This window comes from Alexandromys fortis, unplaced genomic scaffold (genome assembly GCF_014885135.2).
Source record: "Alexandromys fortis isolate MF-2015 unplaced genomic scaffold, M_Fortis_MF-2015_v1.1 scaffold_220, whole genome shotgun sequence".
Lineage (NCBI taxonomy): Eukaryota > Metazoa > Chordata > Mammalia > Rodentia > Cricetidae > Alexandromys > Alexandromys fortis.
In genome coordinates, this window is record NW_026068099.1 from 963,669 (window position 1) to 983,437 (window position 19,769).

Here is a 19,769-nt window from a genome sequence, read left to right on the forward strand (position 1 = left end):
CCAGGTGTCAGCACAGGCAAGTCACGCGCCGTGTCCTCTGCCCATGGCCCCTTCAAAGCTCACGGCACCTCCCTGAGGCACTGCCTGCGCCGTTCATAGTTTATTTTTACCTCAAACGCAGTGTTTGGGTCTCTGGCTCCGTGATGAGGATGGCTGAGAGCCCCAGGGAGACTGTTGATGGCCTCCAAAAAACCGGCGTGCAGTGAGAAACGAGGCCCCACTTACCACGTGACTGCAAGAGCTGGCCACTAGCGCTCCTGAGAGCCTCAGCATTGAGCTGGCACAGAATGGACAGCCCGCCACCTTCATTTCCCTAGTGGTGTGGTTCATTTAAGGTCCCACTTAAGGGACCGTGAACTGTGCTAATATCTTCGAGAATGACCACGGGCCATGGAGAACCGGCAAAGAGCGGCAAAGAGCTCAAGGGCTGAAAGATCCTAGAAAGGAAAAGCCACAGGGAAGCCGCTGTTAAACCTGAGCGGTCAATTGCTAGTTTGCGTTTCCCCTGGGCATAAACAGAAGTAGGCGTGCCTGGGAAGAGCTGAAAGTACAGTTCACCTGGACTAGAGGTTTCCGTGCCTTGAGAACTCGTAAGGGACTGGAATAAGTGACTGAGGAACATTCTGGAAACGTCTTCCTTGGCATCTTCTCCAAGGAGAAGAGAATGGTGATTTGTCTAAGGGTGGGTTAGAACACCGCATTTGCTGACAGTGATGGGAATTAAATTATAGCGGCAACCGTAGAACACACACGTGTGCTCATGGTTCCGCGTGTTCTGGAGCCTCTCAGCAGCTCTGTAGGGTTTCACCCATGGTACTGGGGTACAGAGTTCATGGAAGTGGCAACTTAGAATGGGCGCTATCTATTAGGTCTGGCTTTCCGCCACTTAGGGACCCTCTGGAGGACACACAGGTCCAGATCCTTTGTCCCTCCTCTCCTGTTGGCAGCCTGGGTTCTCACAGAGCCCTCTGCCCCAGGAGGAAGGCGACGAAGCTAACCGAATGCATAACTTTATTAAATCAATGCTTTGTCAAGACAAAAGACAAAGATCAAGGAGTAACATAAATTATAAGTTGAATAAATAGAATACAGCGATCTTCACTTCGCAATAAAATGTGAGATCTTCCGGGTTTTTCTCTTTTTATTTCCTTAAGTACAATATGCTAGACAGGAGCCGAGCCCTCCCACACGGGGGGATTTCTCTCCACGTTCTGCTTGTCACAAACTGGTTTGTTGCTTTATTATTTTTTTATCCGTTTCACCAGTAAAAAGTATAAGCTTTTTTTTTTTCAAAGTTGAAAACAAAAAGGAAGAGAGATCAGAGCTATGGTGTCTGAACAGAATACTACAAAGACCTATATGTGCTGTGGTTATTGCTGTTGTAAAAAAAATGAAAACAAACAAACAAAAAAAACCCCAAAAACAACCGGTAGACATCTCGGAATCTGAAGGAGTCTTGTCTGAACTGTGCTATCCGGTGACAGGCTACTACTGTGTGTCGGTGATGGTGCTGGAGATGGGGCCCAGGCTGGCGCCTAGGGACCAGAGAAATGGGGTGGATGGATGCAGGGCGGCTAGGGACCCCTCCCCCTCGGACCCTCCATCCTTCTTTCCCCCATTCAGAAAGACTTAAAAGAGGAGGCCAGAGTCTGGGAAGTGGCTGACGCCTATACTCCATTAGAAAACCAAGAAAGTATGTTGAAAGAGACAAAAACCTAAAAGGGAAAAGGAGGCTGAGTAGGAACGGTGCAAGAATCCTTGCACTTTAGTGGTTTGAAAACAGTAACAGTTCAACCCCCAGGCTCCCGGTGCTAAACACCTTGCTCTCTTCTGCCATCTATCTCTTGAAAGCCGGAAGGCTAGAGGGTCTCTTCTCCTTGTCTCACCCCTCTCAAGCTGTGGGAGCCACCAAAGCCCTCTAGGGGTCTAAGTGAGCGGAAGGACTGCTACCCTGCCTGGGAGGGGCAGGGGGTTTGAAGGTTGCCATAGCAACCCTATCTTCTAAGGAGCTTGGTGGTGAGGGTGTTACCATGGAGATAGATGGTGGTAGGAAGAGGATCTTGGAGGGAGAGGAGGAGTGACCACAGGAGGTCTCCTCGCCTCCTGTGGGGGTAGATGTTCCCAGGCCTTGTCTGTCTAGGCCTGGCTGTCAGAGAAACATAGCGTCTACTCTTCCCCAGGTTCCCTGCTTTGTTCTGGATGGGCAAGACTGTCTGGGGAGGATAGTCCATCTTGGCTAGGCCTCTTTCACCTAAGCTGGCAGGAGTTGGGGGAAGAGAACTATCTTTCTTACTGCTTGAGTGAGGCATTTGTCAAAAGAGAGGGGAAGAAGCCTTCTAAGGGAGAGCGGGGGTGGGGACGGCAACACTTAGACCTGTGACTGTGGACATCCCAAATTAGAGGCTCCTAGTGGAGCCAAGGGCCAGCCTGGAGCCAAGAAGCTTCTTGCTCAGGGCATGGTGGGATTATTGCAGGCCTACCTTCTCTCCCTGTGGCGTGGAGAAGGTCAACGCTCCTCTCTTCGTGGCCCCATTTCTTTCTCTCCTGGGTTCAGCCAGTCCTCCCATTTGGAAGGTTTAGTTCCATCTGTCTGTTAAAGGCAAGCTTCCACTGGGGAGAGATTAATTGTGTACACATGGCTCTCCTGATAAGCAGTAGAGAGACTCCCAAGACTCCCAAGGCTGAACTGGGGAAGGCCAAAGTGTCTGTACAACGTCCTCCATCCATTTCTCACAGCGAAGAGCCCACGAAAGAGGCAGAGGCTCATACAAGGTCCAGCAAGTAGTGGGGTGAAGAGAAAACCCCCCCTCTCAAGGAGGGAAAGGTGAGTAGGCAGTTCCTGGCTCAGTCTTTTCTTAGGGGCAGGGGTACCCCAGTATTAGCTTTACAAATCCCAGTCATATGACTGCTCAAGATCCGGATAATAAAGGCAGAAAGAAGAGCATCATGGAGAAGGGTTAAGATACTGGCCTAGGACATACTCAAGTGTGAAATGGGGGCTGGGGACATTGTGCGGGGAGATGGGTGCACTGGCCCTGCAGGTCTGATAAGTCCTTGTATTGCCATCCCCATCAGGCCCTTTGTCTTATGAAGATCAGCTACCTCTTCCATTCCCAGCCAACCGTCCTGTCCAGGCACTAGGAGACAACCCCAAGCTCCATGGCCGTCTGTTTCCCATGAGATGACGTCGTTTTATTTCTTTGCAGCCCCTTTTTGTTGCTCCAAGTTCGGCACTAGAGGGGGCCTCTGCTGTGCCATGCTATCAAGAAAGAGCAAAGAGTTGTGTCCACAGCAAAAATAGGGGCCCTCTGTACCAATGTCCTAGTCCCCTCTCCTGGCGGTCTGTCTTCAGTCTTCAAGGACACTTCTAAGCCAAAGTCAGCGGACAATGAAATCTTTCTTGGATCACAATCTGGCAGGCAAATGACAACAGCCATGAATGAAGATCTATGCCCGATGGCTTTATGCCCTCCTCCACCTCAGAGAGGATGTGTTGCCGGGGCAGAGTCGACGGAGCACTTCAAAGATTCTTCAGTCTCAGTCCCTTCCTCTGGGCTGAAGTTGACCTGAAGTTGTGGTGTCAGAGGCACATCCTTTTGCCCTTCGAGTCTCAGTCAGGCTATTGATCCTCATCTCCATCCGTGCTTCTCAAGTCTAGAGCCTGCCTCAACTCCCCACCATCTGGACTCTGTGATTCAACTGAGTTCTCTTCTGCCTCAGAACCCAACCCCTCTTCCCCCATTTTCACCTCAAATTCCGGAAGGTTTATTAGCCGGGAGAAGCCAAGAGAAAGTCTATTGGTATTTCCCTCTTTCCATCACTTTCCTGTTCCCCTAGTCTCTGCTCCATCTTCTAGCTCTCTCTGAGGATGCCCCAACCCCATTGCTTCATCCTCGGCCACCTCTCAGGTCAGTTTCTTCCTGATCTGTCAGCCTGGCATCTGCGGGAGGCTTTCAAAATACAGACAGGATTTCTGAGCAGGTAGAAGAAAAGGCCTTGGCAGGCCAGGGTGGGAAAGGGGATCTGGTGGTTTTATGTATCAAGGTGCCTGTCAGTTACTTCCTGAGGGTGGCAAGGTTGAGACGGGATGACTCGGGATGTGTATTTGATGCACCATTGGGTGCCGGCAGCTCTCTGGCTTTGTGGATCCATTTAAACACTGGTTGGGAATCATGAGAAGATCTGACACCGTGTCCCATGAAAGAGCCAAATTTGTAGCCCACAGGGACCCAGAAGCAGGCAAAGCTACAGTTCTGGCTTGTGTTAGTTGAATATGGATTTTCCCAGAATGAGGAAGGAAGATCTCCAGTGCCCTAAAGAAACTACTTTGAAGAGGTAATGCAAAACTTTGAAAGAAAAGAAGAGGGGGGAAAACATAAAGAAAATAGACTTATATGCCTATATATGTCTACGTGGAGCATTGCAGGGAAGCACAAGCCCCTTTGTTTTCTCCGCCTATCATCCTCCTCCACAGAGGCTGCTGGGCCAGCTTTGAGTTTAGTGAAATCAAGGGCTGAAGCCACAAGTCTCTGGATGCTTGCTGTCACCCTGGGAAATCAAGTCTTTCCAGTGTCAGGGGCAGGTACTGACTTCTAAAAAAAAATCTCCATCAAGAGTAAAATTTGTACACATATTGAGTTCACTCATCCGCTTGGGGAAAGACCTATTGGCAATCACGCAATTTCCTTTGTTGTCAGATTGATGGAATGCATTTCAGTGTTTATGAATTTGGGGGTGAAAACACCTTGCACTGGTAAGAGAAGAGGAGGGACAGGGTCTAGCCATCCCCATAGCTGGCTGCAGGGAGCCATAGACCCGAGAGAGAGGCACTGATACATTTTGTTGTTCCTTTTCTCCCCCATACCAATCAAACCTGGGTGTCACTGAATGCCACACTTTTGAGTGTCCCTGCCTCTCTCTGACTTCTGACTAGGGCTGGAAGGGAAGGGCAGATCCAGCCTGATCGCAGTGCCCTTTCTGTCTCGCTGTTTCTCTTTTTCTCCTTAACCCTATCTGTCACTCGCTCTTTTCTATACCAATGCCTTCTTTCCAACTCTCGATCCCTCCTGCTTTTTTTCTTGTCTTCTCTGTCCATCAACTTGCTTCAAAAAGAAATACATTTTCAGGGTTGGTGTGGGGAGTGTCTCCTTAGCCCTTGCTAGAGATTCCGAGGTCCTCAGTTTCCTCAAATATATATGCGTATATATTTCCCCTAAATGAGATGAAATGAGTGGCGTCCTGGGGTGGAGGGAGGCGCTGGCTGGAGCTGGGGCTGGGGGGCAGGAAAGGGGGAGGACGGGAGGGGAAGCGTCACTCAACGTTACTGCTGTCGAAGGAGTGGCACTGGAAGTCCCCATCCACGTACTCCATGCCCGGCAGCTTCATCCCGTACTTGTCCACGCACCAGCAGATGCCACGTTTGCGGCCACGGGAAGGCTTGCACTGGGGAGAGAGGCAGCCGGCAGTGAGCTAGCTGTACCCTGAAGCCCCCTTCTTTTCTAACTGTGTTCCTACAGTTGAGAATTGAAAGGGGTACACGCTTAGCCAACTCTTGAGGTTTTGGTGTCCCCACCACGTGGGAGAACCCCGAGAAATTGTTAGTCCCCGCACCCTGCCCTGGAGTTGGCCCTGCCATCTCCCGTTTGTCATCCACTTGGGGATCACCAGCCTCACACTCTCCAGGGGTCATCAAGAAAGGACCCTAGCCATCCAAACAGGAAACATTGCTCTGTGGCTCTATTGCGTACCAGACGCAGTTTAAGAAGGGTCACGTGACAGGAATACTTCTAAGAATTTTGTCGGTATATGTACCCCTTCTTCCTCCCCCTCAGGGTGATGGGCACTGCTAGTCTGCACAGGGGCTCTAAATAACCGGGGCAAGGGGTCACAGCTAGAAGTGACAGGGCCAAGATATGCCCCAAGGAGATCTAGCTTGTAACTTTACTTAGAGTAGGGGTCCCCTCTAGGTTTGTCAAGGTCATCCAGTTAGAAATGGCAAGGGCTTGGAGTTCACTCCAGACCCGCCAATCAGAAACGTCAGAGGTGAGGTCTGGGAGCCTGGTACAGGGGCACGTACCTGCTTTCTCTTGTAGAATCCTTTGCGGTCACAGTTGGGCAGGTACACAGCACGGGGCACCATGCGTGGACTGGCTTTGAGCTCCTGCAGGGACGCTTCCATGTGTCTGCGGCAGGGGCCCTGTGAAGACAGGAGGGATGAGAGGGCTGGCGTGACTCGAGTGGAAACCACTCAGGTGTGCAGACCTATGCATCACGGGGGGCATCCAAAGGGACTCAGGGAGAAGAGCTATTGTCTCCATCAGAAGCTATTAAAGCTATTTCTTCTTCCTCACCTGCTGGTGCCTTGGTTGTACAGTAAGCCTGTGTGTAGCCCGGCACAGGGCTCTTATTTCCCATTTATCTTGCAGGTCACTCACCTTCAACTTTTCTACCCTTCCAAGCAATGAAGACAGAGGCTGTACTCTCCCAACACGCTAGGATAGTGTTCAGCCTCTATCTGGGACCGGCCATAGCTCTAGGGGTCGTCACCTCATGTGTGTTCACTCTTATACTAGGTACTTTCTTTGAAGAGCTATTTCTGTTTCCACTGACTTGGATCAGCCCCCAGTCTGGATAAATAAACTCAAGTTTTCAAAAACATCCTCCCAAACCCTCAGTCGAGCCATTATGACCGCATTAGGTCCTTTGATTGGTCTAGCCTGAGTACCCTCTGAGGCCATATATGTTCAAGTTAGGTGCAGGCACGACCAGCTTGTGATGGTGGCCAGGGTAGGGAGGGGAGAATCCCTAAGACTCACTTGTTCAGATTCCTGTCTCATCTCAGGCGCAGGGACGACTCTGGAGTGGGCAGTGTTCTCTGCGCCTCCCACAAACTTGGACTGGGTCAGCTTCTTCCTGCGGTCCTTCTTCACAGCCTCGGCCTTCAGCTCGGATATGCGAGTGTGTTTGGGCCGGAAGACCTTGGGGGAGTAGGTCTCTTCAGCCATCTCGGAGGTGGTGGGTTCCTCATGCTCTCTAGAGTCTCTCTCTGTAGGGAGATGGAGTGAAAGAATCAGCTTCTGAGGCCAGAGAGCAGAGTCTAGAAGCCAGAATGTTTGGACTTGGGTATCTAGGGATGGGAGCAGCAGAGGGTGGAGACCATGCTGAGAACTGGGAGACTGGAGAGGCAGAAATATGGGCCCTGGAGAGGTACAAAGTAGATGGAACCCAGAGGCCTCCTCCCTCCACACTAGCTCCCAGCTGGCTCCATGCCATGCACTGGGCCCGGGAGGCTGGGCATTACTCAGCTCACTGAGAGGGGCTGACAGCTGGCTGGGGCCACACCAGTTATATATAGGAGCAACTTGGTGACAGAGTCTATACTTAGCTGACTTATGACCTTTAGAAAAAAGAAGTAGGACTTTGTTCACGTGTTTGTTATTCTGTGAATGCTGCCTGCCTGGGCCATCTCAGTACATATTTCCAGTAAGTTCTTTCCTCGTTGGTGCCCACCATTTCCCTCTGAGCTCCCTGACCTTGCAACCTCAATAGGTTACAAGTGGGAAGCCCTTAGATCGCAGTCCCCAGGTGGTGTGCTTAGGGTGACCCCCAAGACCAGATGTAGGATCAGAAAGGGATGGGGGCTCAGATTCCATCACCTTTGCTATTTAGATACTCAGAAAGGAAAAAAGCCTTCGTGATAGCCCCAAAAATAATAAAATAGGGCAAAGGAAAACCCATAACCCTCCCTCAGATACCCGGAAATGGCGACAGCTAAGTGTCTTGGATATGAAAGAGAAGGGGGAAAGAATTCAAGGAAGTTGGGATGAGGGGAAACTCATAAGGAAAGAGGAGTTTTGGGTTTTGGAGAAGACACTGTTGGATGTCTCCAACTCCCAACCCAAAGGGAATTCTGGTGTGAGCGAGGGGAGGTATCTGGAGACGGTCAGAGAGCAGGTGACCCCAGACTCCCAAGCCTAGGTTCCTCTTGGGCTTGGCAAGCTTAACGAACTGGGTGGGCATCCATTCTTGCTAGGAGGAAGCTGCTAGAATTTTTATTTTCTCATTGATCTAGAGGATTTCATTGGTTTCTGAGAGGAAGAGAAACAGCTACTGGAAAGGAAGATGAAGGGTCAAGAGTACATGACAGTGCCAGGCAGGCTCTCCCCAGTCAAGTTCAGCGTGGGGATTTCAGACTCTCCCCGTCTCAGCCCGTCCCCTTCCTCAGTGTCTGACCCTACTGTATAAGAACCTGTTGGGATGGCTAATTCCAGGTGGACTGCCCAAGGTGGAGTTTAGTATTCTAGAGATTAAAAGAGGATATTTTGGGATGAAGCTAATTTTCTTGTGTAACTTGGGGACAGGAGGAGGTGTGTCCAGTCTGCAGTCTCCGAGCAGTTGGAAAAGTAGAAGGGGAGATCTTTCTTTAAGGGCTTTACAGGACTTTTGCAAACTCTGGGCCTCATTAAGTCCGCGCTCCTGGGGGTGCTTACACTCCTAAAATTTTCAGGCTTCTTGCTTTTGAATAGCAGGCTTAAAATTTGGATGTGTCTCCCACTTTTTGGTGCCACTTCAATCCACGAAAGCTAGAAACCTATTACTTAGGCAGTAGGAGAATCGAGTAGCAAAGATGTTAATCAGTGTCTTGTGGTCACCTGCAGACTCCAAAGAGACAGTGGGAACTTGGAGGCAGACCAGGGCAGAGTCAGAAAGATTAAAGGGCTGGCAAGCAGGCGTTGAAGTTGAACGGGAATGCCAGCACCTGGCTCAGCTGCCTTGTGGCGGAATCATAAAGAGGATTTTATTTTGGGAAGGTTTGGATTTTAAATTAAAAAAAAAGAAAGAGAGTCCATGGGTCGCTTCACAAAGAGAAAATAGACTGAGGTTGCTGAAGGGATTTAGGTGGGGTACAAGAGAAAGTTTCCAGGAAACTACCATGGCTTTCAGAAACAAGCAGGGTTATACATCCAAGTGGCCAGTAGGTGGCGCAGGAGACCGAGAACCCCTCCCACTTGTGCGCAATTGCAATGGTCTGCGTGTTTGCCTGGACTACGCAATTTGAAAATTTAGCCCTCGGGTGTCTCTCCTTCCTGCTTGTTTGAGACTCATCAATCCCTTCTCCCTCTTTGTGTGTCCCCAGCATGCACTGAAAAGATCGGGGGATAGACAAGAGAGAATTGTGCGGGGGGCAAGACTCGTTTGTGGGTCCCACAGTTTCTCAATCTGTGACTGGAAGGTGATCCAGAGAAGAGAAACACAGCCCAGCTCCCCCCTCCCTCTTGACGCCACTGGGAAAGGTTTCTGCAGAGGATGAGAAGTGTGGGGTGCTCAGGGTCCCCTTCCCAGAAGTCACAGCAGAAGAACTTTTAATTTCACGATCTGTTCCAACAATTAAGAAAGGGTTTGTGCTGGTCAGTTTTTATGCTATCCCAGTGTTTACCCTGAGGTCTGTTCTGAGTCTGCTGTGGCTCTAGCCCTATGTCCTTCTGGCCAGCTTTGTAACGTGCCTACCTGTCACACTGAGTTCATCTGTTCAGCACCAAGGGGAGGGGTGGTGGGTGGTGGGTACATCAGCCTCTCCCTGTGGCAACACATGCACACGCGCTTGCACGCACGCACGCACGCACCCAGACACTCTGCTGTTCACCACATCCCGGCAAACAGTATCTCTCTGGGAGCAGGGCTGGTTTTAAGGTTGCAGAGGTACCCCAGGAAGGGCAGAATTTCACAGAGCACTGTTATGTACACACCCAACTTTTCTAAGACCACACCCCAGCAGCCAAAGCTTTCTTGCAGGCATCTGACACTTCACTAATATATGGAGACACGTTCTGGGCTTCCTCACGCTAGCTCCCTGTGAGGGCTGTAAAACCTGGCGTCTTAAGGGAGCACAACGTTGTCCTTTAGCTCTCTCTTTTCTTGGATAGTAGTCAACAAATGAGTGAATGAATCTGCCCCCAAGGCAAAGAGATTTGGAAGCTAGAGGCACTTCTGTAATAGAAATGGGACAATCTTTAGTTTAACGAATGCTGTGGGAGGCCATGGCAGTCATGCCCCTGCCTCAGAGCATGATTACCTTGCTGCAGGGAAGTGAGGAGCCGGGCAGTGTGACTGAAGCTTCTGTTTGACTGCGACAGTGCAGTCCGGGAGCCAGAGCGGCTATTTAAAGGAACAAATACCCAGAGGGCATCGGTTGTTCCCTTCACATTTCCAGTGCCCCACGCCGCCCGCCCGCCGGCTGCTACTGTGCTGGACCGTGCAGATACAGAACACTTTCATCATCGCGGTGAGTTCTACTAGATAGCACTGGCCCAGGACACTGAGCAGTGAGTGCCTGGATAGTGACAAAAATAGGCTACACGCTCTGCCCTCCCTCCCCCCTCTTGCTTCGTCTTGTTTCTCAGCCAATAGGCAGCCTCCTGCTCTCTGCGGCAACGGGAGGCTTGTGGGAGACCCAGAAACCGGCGGCACATTGTCCCTCAAAATGTTAGACGTGTTTTGGTCTCCCCAAGTCTGACTGCTTCCCAGCTGCAGATGGAGGCTAATTAGCTCAGTTGCCCCGTGTGAGCGCATTTGCATACAGAGAAGGGGAGGAGGGATTCTGGACAGAGACCTGGCCCACAGAGGCAGCTGCCTGGCCCCAAGCTCTCTCTGGAAGATCCCCCGAAGACACCATTTTCTTTTCCACTGTGGTCAGTAATACAGGCTGTGTCCAGGGATTTTAACAATCAGAATAAGGAACTGAACTTCCAAGAGGAAAGCAAATGTAGACAACTGTATCCTAAGGGGGAGGAGGGTCAGCGGGGTTCATTTAATTTCAGACAGCTTAACCTTAAATTCTGAAACAGTTTGCTCACTGGAAATGTTTTAAGTATATTTGGAATGACATACCATAAACCTTATGACCCAAATAAATACATCTGTCTATATATATCTACATATAGGTGTATAATATATATTATATTATACTGAAACAGTGTCTAAATTGAGGTTTTATATTCTAAATATAAGAAGATGGCATGGATTTTAATGATAGTATATAAAAAGATATTGATGATTTCCTTATCATTATTTGGGTACATGTTGAGATGATAATATTTGGGTATGCTCTGCTGAAATATTAATTTCCTCTGTTTCATTTTAACCTTTAAAATTTTTGGATGCTGGGGCTGGAGAGATGGCTCAGAGGTTAAGAGCATTGCCTGCTCTTCCAAAGGTCCTGAGTTCAATTCCCAGCAACCACATGGTGGCTCACAACCATCTGTAATGCCCTTTTCTGGCCTGCAGGCATACACACAGACAGAATATTGTATACATAATAAATAAATATTTTAAAAATTTTGGATGCTAGGCTTTTTTTCCCTCCCTCCCTCCCGCTCTCTCTTTCTCTCTCTTCTCCCCTTTACCCTTCACTCCATAAATTCCACACTCAAAAAAATTAAAAATAATAAAAATTGTGGCCACTGGAAAATTAATCATTACGTATGTGTCTTGTATTAAATTTCAGTTGGATGTGCTATTCTAAAGACTCCTGAAGGCGACACGCCTGTAGTGGGGAATAGAGAGCTGCCACAGTCCTAATGCTACAGTTCAGAGTTCAAGTGACTGGAGCCTACATAAATTCATAAACGGAAAGAGATCATATAAGGCTCTGTTCCAAGTGACATTCCCCCAGGGCCTAGGATATGGCAAGGAAAGGCTGTCTATCTGACAGTTTAGGCTGAGGACTAAGTGTAAGGACTATTTGGTGGAGCCTAAAGGCTAAGCGGGTGGGTCCTACTGGGAAGATAGGCTAGTCTCATTTGCCTGCCTCCCCAGCAACCCCAAAGGGAAAGGCTTCCTCAGCCTCTGGACAGGTGGGGATGCATCTTGGTGTAACCTCAGATTAACCTCAACCCCCAGCTCTAACCTGTCAGCAAAGGCTGGCCTGCCGAGATGCCTGGACATACCTGGATTCGAGTTTTATCAGTGTCTTTGGTGGATGATCCTCTTTCTGATGTAGAAACCCTATAGTAACTTCTGTCATCCCCCCTCCCCCGCTGCTGGCGTCCTACCTCAGGTCCTGCTTGCCAGTCCCAGAAAGACCTGGGCTATGGTTACCACGGGCCTGTTTATCACAACCCAGGTTACCATGGGCAGTAGACCACTGAGGTGCTGTGTTCTCCAGAGAGACAGGCAGCTCAGGCAGCCACAGGGCCTTAAGGACCTGCCTGCCACATCAGAAGAGCTCCTTGCATTCAGGAAATGAGGTTTGGCCCACAGACCTGGAGGCTGTGCCATTCCTTCAAAGCCCGACTTGCTCACTTCCTCTGACCAAACCTGGCCTGAAAGGGGGGCAGAAGAAACCCCGAGAGCAAGAAGGTATTAGAGACCCTACTTTTGGGTCACTCCACTGCTTCTCAAAATAGAGCGCCCCCAAGTGGAGGGGTCTCCTTTCACTTTCAGAACACCTACCACTGGAGGGTAGTCTTCGCCAATGCTGGCCTAAGGTCTGGGCTGCAGGTTAGACCAGGCCTAGGCAAGAGCCCTAGTGATGACCGAACAAGCCAGAAATAGCAAGAGTGCCACAAGTCCTAGGGATGAGCCGAGTTCAAGTCCTGACCACCAAAGATCTTGTCTTGGGCAAGGGGCTTCCTGTTTCGGGTCCCAGAGTCCTTATTTATAAAGTGAGGTCCTTGGCCAAGATGGTAGCTGTGGGCTTCTTTCAGCGTTAATGTTCTTTGGCCAATATCCAGATAATTCCTGGAGAGATGCTAAGAGACAGTTAGGATACGTGGCCAGGCAGGAAAGCATAGAAACCATGGCTGGGGAGGGAAGCAGACATCTCTGCTGGCTTCGTTGGTTAGCTGCTGCTTTCCTTCTGCAGACATGTGGCCAGTCTAACTGCCTTGAACAGCCTGCCTGGCTTGGAATGTAAGGACAGCCCTTGAGAATTGCTGCTTTTGCCTAACTGGTAAAAGTGCAAACCACAGCTGAATAAAACCCCTTCCACTCGCCTGTTTGTGGCTCATGGTAACCATCCCCCTCTGGAGGGGGTGTCCCTTGTTCGTACTTGGTTGTATACAGTCCTTCCAGCTTCTGAGTATGGTGGCTCTGGAGGGTCATAATGCCTTCTTTAAATTTTACCTTTTCTCCCCATTAACTACCTTAAGGTTATCGGCGCTGACTGTTCAAGTACAAAGTGAAAATTCTTTGGTAAATCCCCCCCCCCATCTTTCTCCTCCTCCCTGAATTAAGAGACCAGGACTGAGTCCACAGGGATTCTTGCTTCGGTGTCCTCTGCTCCAACCCTCCAGTGACCTCTGGCTGGAGGGTGCAGCTGCAGGCCTATCTGCTTGCTTAAAGGCTGAGAACTACAACTCCCTGCTCACAGGGGATACCTCAAAGTTTGGGGAAAGGGAGAGGGGGGCAGGGGAGAGGAGGATATTGAAGGGGAAAAAGGGACTTGGAAAGAAAAGGAGCTTCCCCAGGCCAGCTGTGTTGGCTGCTCCAGGCCCTGCTGACACAGCAGAAAGATAGGGCAAAGGCAAGCAACGTCAAGTTCAGCACGGTTCCCAGCTCTCCCTCCGTTCTGGTTGGCCTCAGCGTAGCAGGCTCTCACAGACTTGCTTCAAAGGGAGGGGGTGCTGTGGGACAGGAATCTGGCTCCCTCAATTTTCCATGATCTTGGTCAACCCAGACATGAATCTGGCCAAAGAGCCTTGCTCTGAATTGACTTCAGCGTGGCATTCCGGACCAGGGTTGGCGCCGAAGCCAGGCCGAAGTAGCAAAAGCAGACTTCATTTTCATTTGGGTGATGCCCCCTCCCCTTTCTTTTCCAGAAGCACGTTTTAGGTTTCTCTTTGCCTTATTTCTCAATGACAGGATTGATATCCACAACCCTCTGCTCCCTGCATCTCAGATTTCAAGTCTCTAGGAGCCCAGGAGACACTCTCCAGACCCTCCAGTGTCCTGGGCTTCTACCACCAAAGCCAGAGACCGGTTCTAGACGCTGCTCTCAGAAAACGCCTGGACCTTCCTTGACCCCCTGAAACTCACTTTTATTTATTTCCCTTGGCCCTAGAAACTCTTGTCTCCCTAGTCCCTTTAGCCTCACGTACACTGCCCTCTGCTTCTAAATCTCTCTGGCCAGGCGTGCTCTTAGCAGGGGGCGATCTCGAGGCCACGCCCTCTTCAGTTGCCAAGCAACGCACCCAGCAAACCGCTAGTCTCCGCCTGCCTGCGCAAGCCTCCCTCTACAGAAGCTTTGGCTGCCTGCCACCTCATTCTCCTCCGCTCCTCACTTCTCATTCTAGAAACACACTGTACTGGGGGTGTTACATAATGCAAATAATATATGAATATATAATATGTACTTTTGGTTGCATACCAAATAAAAATACATTATATGTGTAATATAGCTTTCACCGAGGGAGAAGAGGTAGGTCCAAGCTCACACTACTCAGATTTTGATGGTGGGGGAGGGAGCTTAGGGAGAAGGAATTTCTTCTAAAGGACCCAGAGGACACCCTCCTCTTTTCATTACCCATTTTCCTCTCCTTAAGAATGACGTCATCTTTAACGTTTTAGGGATCCAGCTAATGGCTTTCGGGTTGAATGATCTTCCGAGAGCTGGTTCCCATCCGGGAAAAAAAGCATCAACCTTCGCCCCTGTAGATAGCAGCCAGAGCGCAACCGCAGCCCGCTAGGCACCTGCCTGAGGCGGGCTGGGGTCGGAGAGAAGCGTCGTGACTCTCTCTCTCTCTCTCTCTCTCTCTCTCTCTCTCTCTCTCTCTCTCTCTCTCTCTGCGCGCGCGCACGCAGGCTCATGCACTGCGTTGGCTTGGGAAGTTGGATGCTGCTTCTCTGCTGGGCTAGCATTTGCGCTCGCGCGTGCGCACACATCTAGCCCAACTACTCCCTATAAGTCACGTGGTTGGGCAAATAAAAGTGGGGCCGGGCTACTGCGGAGTCATAACTTGCGCACTTAGGCTATGATGGGCTTGCTAGCCACAGCTCTTGTCTCCAAGCCAGGTAATGGATTCCTACCGTTTCGGCGGGCAGGAATGTAATAAAAAAAGATAACCCGGAAAAATCTGTCTGTAGGGCTTCCGCGGTTTGTACTTCCCCCTCCCTCTCATGATGCAACTTCTCGGGACAACCAAAACCTGCACTTACCAGGGAGAGATGCTGAGCACAGTCCTTAGGTCCTTACTTTGCATTTTAAAAAATTTTAAAAAGACTACAAAACTCCTCACGTTGGAGTGCTTGTGAATCAGGGAGGACGGCAGGCGGTGAGAAGGCCTTTGTTTTCATTGTAAGGAACTGCACCAAATAAACATTTAGCTAAATTGTAATTCCTCTAGGAGAAAGTCAATAACTGTTCATCTCTCCGAGCCCAGATTTTGTGCATCGCTGATCAAGTAATATATATGTACATATATGTTTATATACGTATATATGTACATATGTGTATATATATGATCAGATAACTCCCCAAAGAAACCTAGCTTGAGGCAGAACTGTTCTGATTGAACAAGCAGCTCTGTCAATCATTTAAACCATAGACTCCGGGCACACAGAACTTGGAGGCGGGGCAAGAAGGGGCGGGGCAAACGCAGTGGTGACTCCCCGTGCAAGGTCTTTCTGTCTCTCTCCGCCCCTTGGATTTTGCATTCTCCGTTTCCAGGGCCCCTCAAGCATTTAGCCACACTCACTTTCAGTCGGGGTTAAGTGATTGGTGGGGGTGGGGTGGGGGTGACGATAGGGGGAGTGGGGGTCGGGGTGGGGACAGGGGTGGGGGTGGGATGCTAGAGTGGAGTGGAGTGGGGAGAAAGGGAGGGGAGGATGAAGAGGGCAAGCATCCACTGGGATCTTGAGGACGTCTTCACCCCACACCTCCCATTACCTCTCAAACCTATTTCCATTTTATTATCTTAGGTAAAATCTGAATTCAGAAGGGGGAAAAATCATTAGGTTCAGGGACGAATATTCAGCACAGAACACCAAGCTCTTTTCACCCTCTACCCCACAGCCCGCCCCAGCACTTCTGTAGCGGTCATTCTCTTCCTGGGAGGAAAAAAGAGACACGGTTTACAGTCTAAGGTGTTTTATCATTGATCATAATCAATCATATCAACTCAAAAACAGCAAGTGTACATGTGGGTGAGTTTCAACACCTCTACCCAAAAGGCACGAGTTACCCAGATGTAGTGTGTGTGTGTGTTCACGAGTGCACCCCTGACCAATTAAGAATGGACGGATAGATAAATCTAGATGCAATGGGATGGGGAATGGGGCTTGGAAGGATCAAGGTAGAATTAGCTTTAAAGATGGGTAATTCATCTTTAGGCCCCAATTAAAAAAGACCTTTTAACAAAAAGATTTTTTAAAGTTTAGGGAGAAAAGCATGGGGGTGGGGTGGAGACGGTTGGTCATTTAACCTGTTCTTTTTCAGAGTGGATGCACGGGATTTGGACTTTGAGATTCAATAGGAGCTCGGAGTCAGGATTGCCACGAGTTAGGAGTGGGGGAGGGTCGGGCTGGGGTGGAGGTTGAGATGGAGCGCAAACTGCAAGAGGCTGGGTTAGACAGACGCCTAGGATAGCAAAATCTGCCAGCGCTCCAAGTCCGAGGTGCAAAGACCCACCCCATCTATTCCCAGGAGTTACCCATGGTCTAAACCACTTGCTGCGCAAAGCGAGCGGGTCTTAACCATTCCCGGGTCCCCACCCGTCCAAAATACCCCCACCCACTCTCCACCCGTGTGCCTTGCAACTGGCACCCCGGGATCGCTCACCTATCTTGGTTTGCTCGCTATAGCTCTTTTCGCTGAGGCAAACCCCGCGGCCATGCAGCAGGGCGTGCAGCGGCTTCTCCTCATCCTGCCGGGGGAGGCAGCGCAAATCTTGGGCACAGCGCTCAGTGTAGACGCCACACGACTGCCCCTCCGCCAGGGCGCAAGTCATGCAGCAGCCGCAGCCGGGCTCCTTGACCAGCTCGCAGCCCAGAGGACTGGGGGGACACATGGACAGAGCTTTCTCGTCGCAGGGCTCACAGTGCACGAAAGAGCCCAGGCCTTGAGCCGGCCCGGCATAGGCGGCCAGCAGCAGGAGGACAGCGCTGAGCACCATTTTCTCCGAGTCTCGCTTTACCTCGGGGCGGGGCAGGAGAGCGAGAGTGCGTAGAGAAAGGGGCCAAGAGGGCGCCTGGAGATTTTTTTTTTTCAAATCTCTTGCAGGTAGAGCAGGTGCCCTCCCCCAAACACTTGCAAAATACGAGGCAAGGAGGATTCAGGTGCCTGCACGCAAGTCACAATTGCAAGGATTAAAGACTTGCAACAGGTTGGGGTGAAAAAAAAAGAGGCGCGCCAGGTGCACGCAGAGTGAGCGGAGACCGAGGAAATCCCTAGGCGGGATCGGGTCAGAAATACTGGGGCGAGCGGGGGAGGGCGCACAGAATTGCTCACCCCAAAGCAACAGAAAATATGAGCTTGGAGGCTGTAAAAATGGGAGTGATGAAGAAAAAATGGATTTGGCTTATTTTTTTTCTTGTTGCTTAAAATCTAAAACGCACCCCCACTCCTCACCAAGCCTCCGCTGCCAGCTGCGCCGCTGCCGCAGAACAGGTAAGAGGCGTCGGCGGCTGCCAAGAAGATGGGGAAAATGTTGAAATCAAGAGAGAGGAAAAAAATAAAAAACGAGCAAAAACCCAAACCCTAACACCTCTGGTCTCCCACTCTGCCACCACCTCTTCGGAACCCGCAGGTTCTGCGTGAAGCCCGGAGAAGGGTGCAGACCGAGGAGGGGGGATAACGAAAAGGAACAAAAAAGGGAAAAAGCCCAAACAGCTTTGCAGCTCTTTGCTAGCTCTTTTTACCCCCGGCAGAAGTTTCCAAAGAGACTGCGGGCTCTGGTCGAGCAGGCGCTTTTAAATAGACGGCCCCTGGCTGCCAGCCAGTTGTAGCTGCAATCTGAGCTCCCCAACACCCAACCCATGCAAGGATGCCAAGGAGCTTTGCAGCAAAACTCACACGGGGTGGGGGTGGGGAGAGGCCTTCTAGACACACGGAGGCTCCCCTTCGCTCCCTGAACAGTGCCCTCCGCCCCACGGAATGCACGAACAGGGCTTGGGGGACAGACTAGAGCTTCAGAGTGCAAGGAGAAGGTGGAGGAAGGAACAGGCAATAGTAATCTTCGTGAGCTGGCTGAATACAATGGAGTGGCTGGGTTCACCCACAACTTGCCTGGACACTGGCTGTTAGGACGCACATTTTCTTATTAGCCATGTGTACCCTCCCAACAAGTCCTTTCCAACCTGTAGGAAAAAAAGCGTCTCAAGTGACCACTGAAGGTTTGTGTGTTGTTTGGGGGACAGGTAGTGAACACTAGCCGGTGAGGGGCGCTGAAATGAATTTAAAAAGAGGGAGAAGGAGTGCTGGGGGTAGACCCCTCCCTCATCAGAAGTCTGGAAAAGGGATTTAAGTAAGACCTTTTGTGGAGTACTGATTTTAGTTACATCCAGTGGACATTTTTCTTCACCTATATAGCTGGCCAGGGAAGCTCATCTCTCTGTGTGTGTGGTGTATGCACCCGTGTGTGTGTGTGTGTGTGTGTGTGTGTGTGTGTGTGTGTGTGTGTGTTACATGCACTGTCAAGAAGGGGTACCCACCCGGCTTTGTTGGGAGCAGTCACTGAGACAGGAAGAAATGCTGTGGGTTTTCAGCATCATCTTGTGTCTAAGGTGTCCTTCCCATGGACGCCTTAAATGTTCTTCTAAGTGGAAGGAAGGTAGACTAGCGATAATCTTGGGGTTATCGAGGGGGTACTTTTGTGGGGTTGTTCCTGGAGTGATCGGGCGCCACACTGCAGGAAACCTTGTCTTAAGGTTAATGGGTGCAAAAGACTAGAGCTCAGGGGTACACAGTGGCAGGATCCTGGGACCTGATCAGGAGAAACCCTGACTCAGGACCCTAGGGTGCTGCTTGAAACCCCACAGCTCCGTTGGCACTAGGGACCATTCTTTCCTTAGGAAAACGAAAGAAAACCTAATCTTTGAAAGAAGGGATATGATAGTCTTAACTTCTATGAAAGTAAGTTTGACCTGATAGGTGGGTTCCAGACTGCCCACCACAGACCAAGAAGAAATGGTCAGGTCAGAATCTCTGGGGAGCTCTCGGGGAGGGGCTCTCCACATTCTCCAAGTCCCTTTCTTTCTTTCTAAGCGCTCCATTCTTCTTTTAGAAAAGGGGCTGCATTTCATGAATTTTGCCACTAGACTGCACCCTTATCTATGATAAGAATTCTTCTTGGAGGACTGCTTTTAAGAAAATATTTCCCTTGCTAGCTCCGTTTGGGAGCATCTCGTCCAGTGCCGTTCACACTCCCCGATCCTGATCCACGTTCTCAACTCTTTGTTTTCTGAAAGGCACGTTTTAAAACAAGCCTGAAGTCTAAAGTTTGTGCTTTCACACCCATTGCCAAAGAAGTTTTAGGTGTTGGTTAAGAGAGGGAGGAAGAGCTGTGGGGAAAAAAAATTGTAGGAAGGCTGTTCCAACTGCTTATCTCTACTGTAGGAGGGCTTGGTAAAGCAGGGAGCAAAGTAATGTTGAAAAATTGGGTTGAGATATTTCAGAAGCAAAAGAGATCAACTGTTATTTTCTCATTTGAATCAAGTTGAGGCAAGAAGAGTGGTAGGCACACAAAAGGCATGGTATGGGGATGGGTTCAGATCAGCTTGAGGTTACGTTTGAGATAAGTTAGAAAACTAGGGTGGTTTTTTCTTTGAGGGACCAT

The 19,769-nt window shown here is 50.1% G+C and overlaps 1 protein-coding gene across 1 annotated transcript; it reads right to left on the reverse strand.

Moving 5' to 3' along the window:
* Window positions 1-994: 994 nt before the first annotated feature.
* Igfbp5 (insulin like growth factor binding protein 5) lies at window positions 995-17,876 on the reverse strand. The gene is made up of 4 exons (XM_050123762.1): window positions 16,775-17,876; window positions 6,816-7,045; window positions 6,077-6,196; window positions 995-5,442 (listed from the first exon to the last, which is right to left on the reverse strand). Exons 1-4 carry the CDS (start codon window positions 17,106-17,108, stop codon window positions 5,311-5,313), a joined length of 816 nt encoding a protein of 271 aa, XP_049979719.1. The 5' UTR covers window positions 17,109-17,876; the 3' UTR covers window positions 995-5,310.
* Between the last annotated feature and the right edge of the window lie 1,893 nt (window positions 17,877-19,769).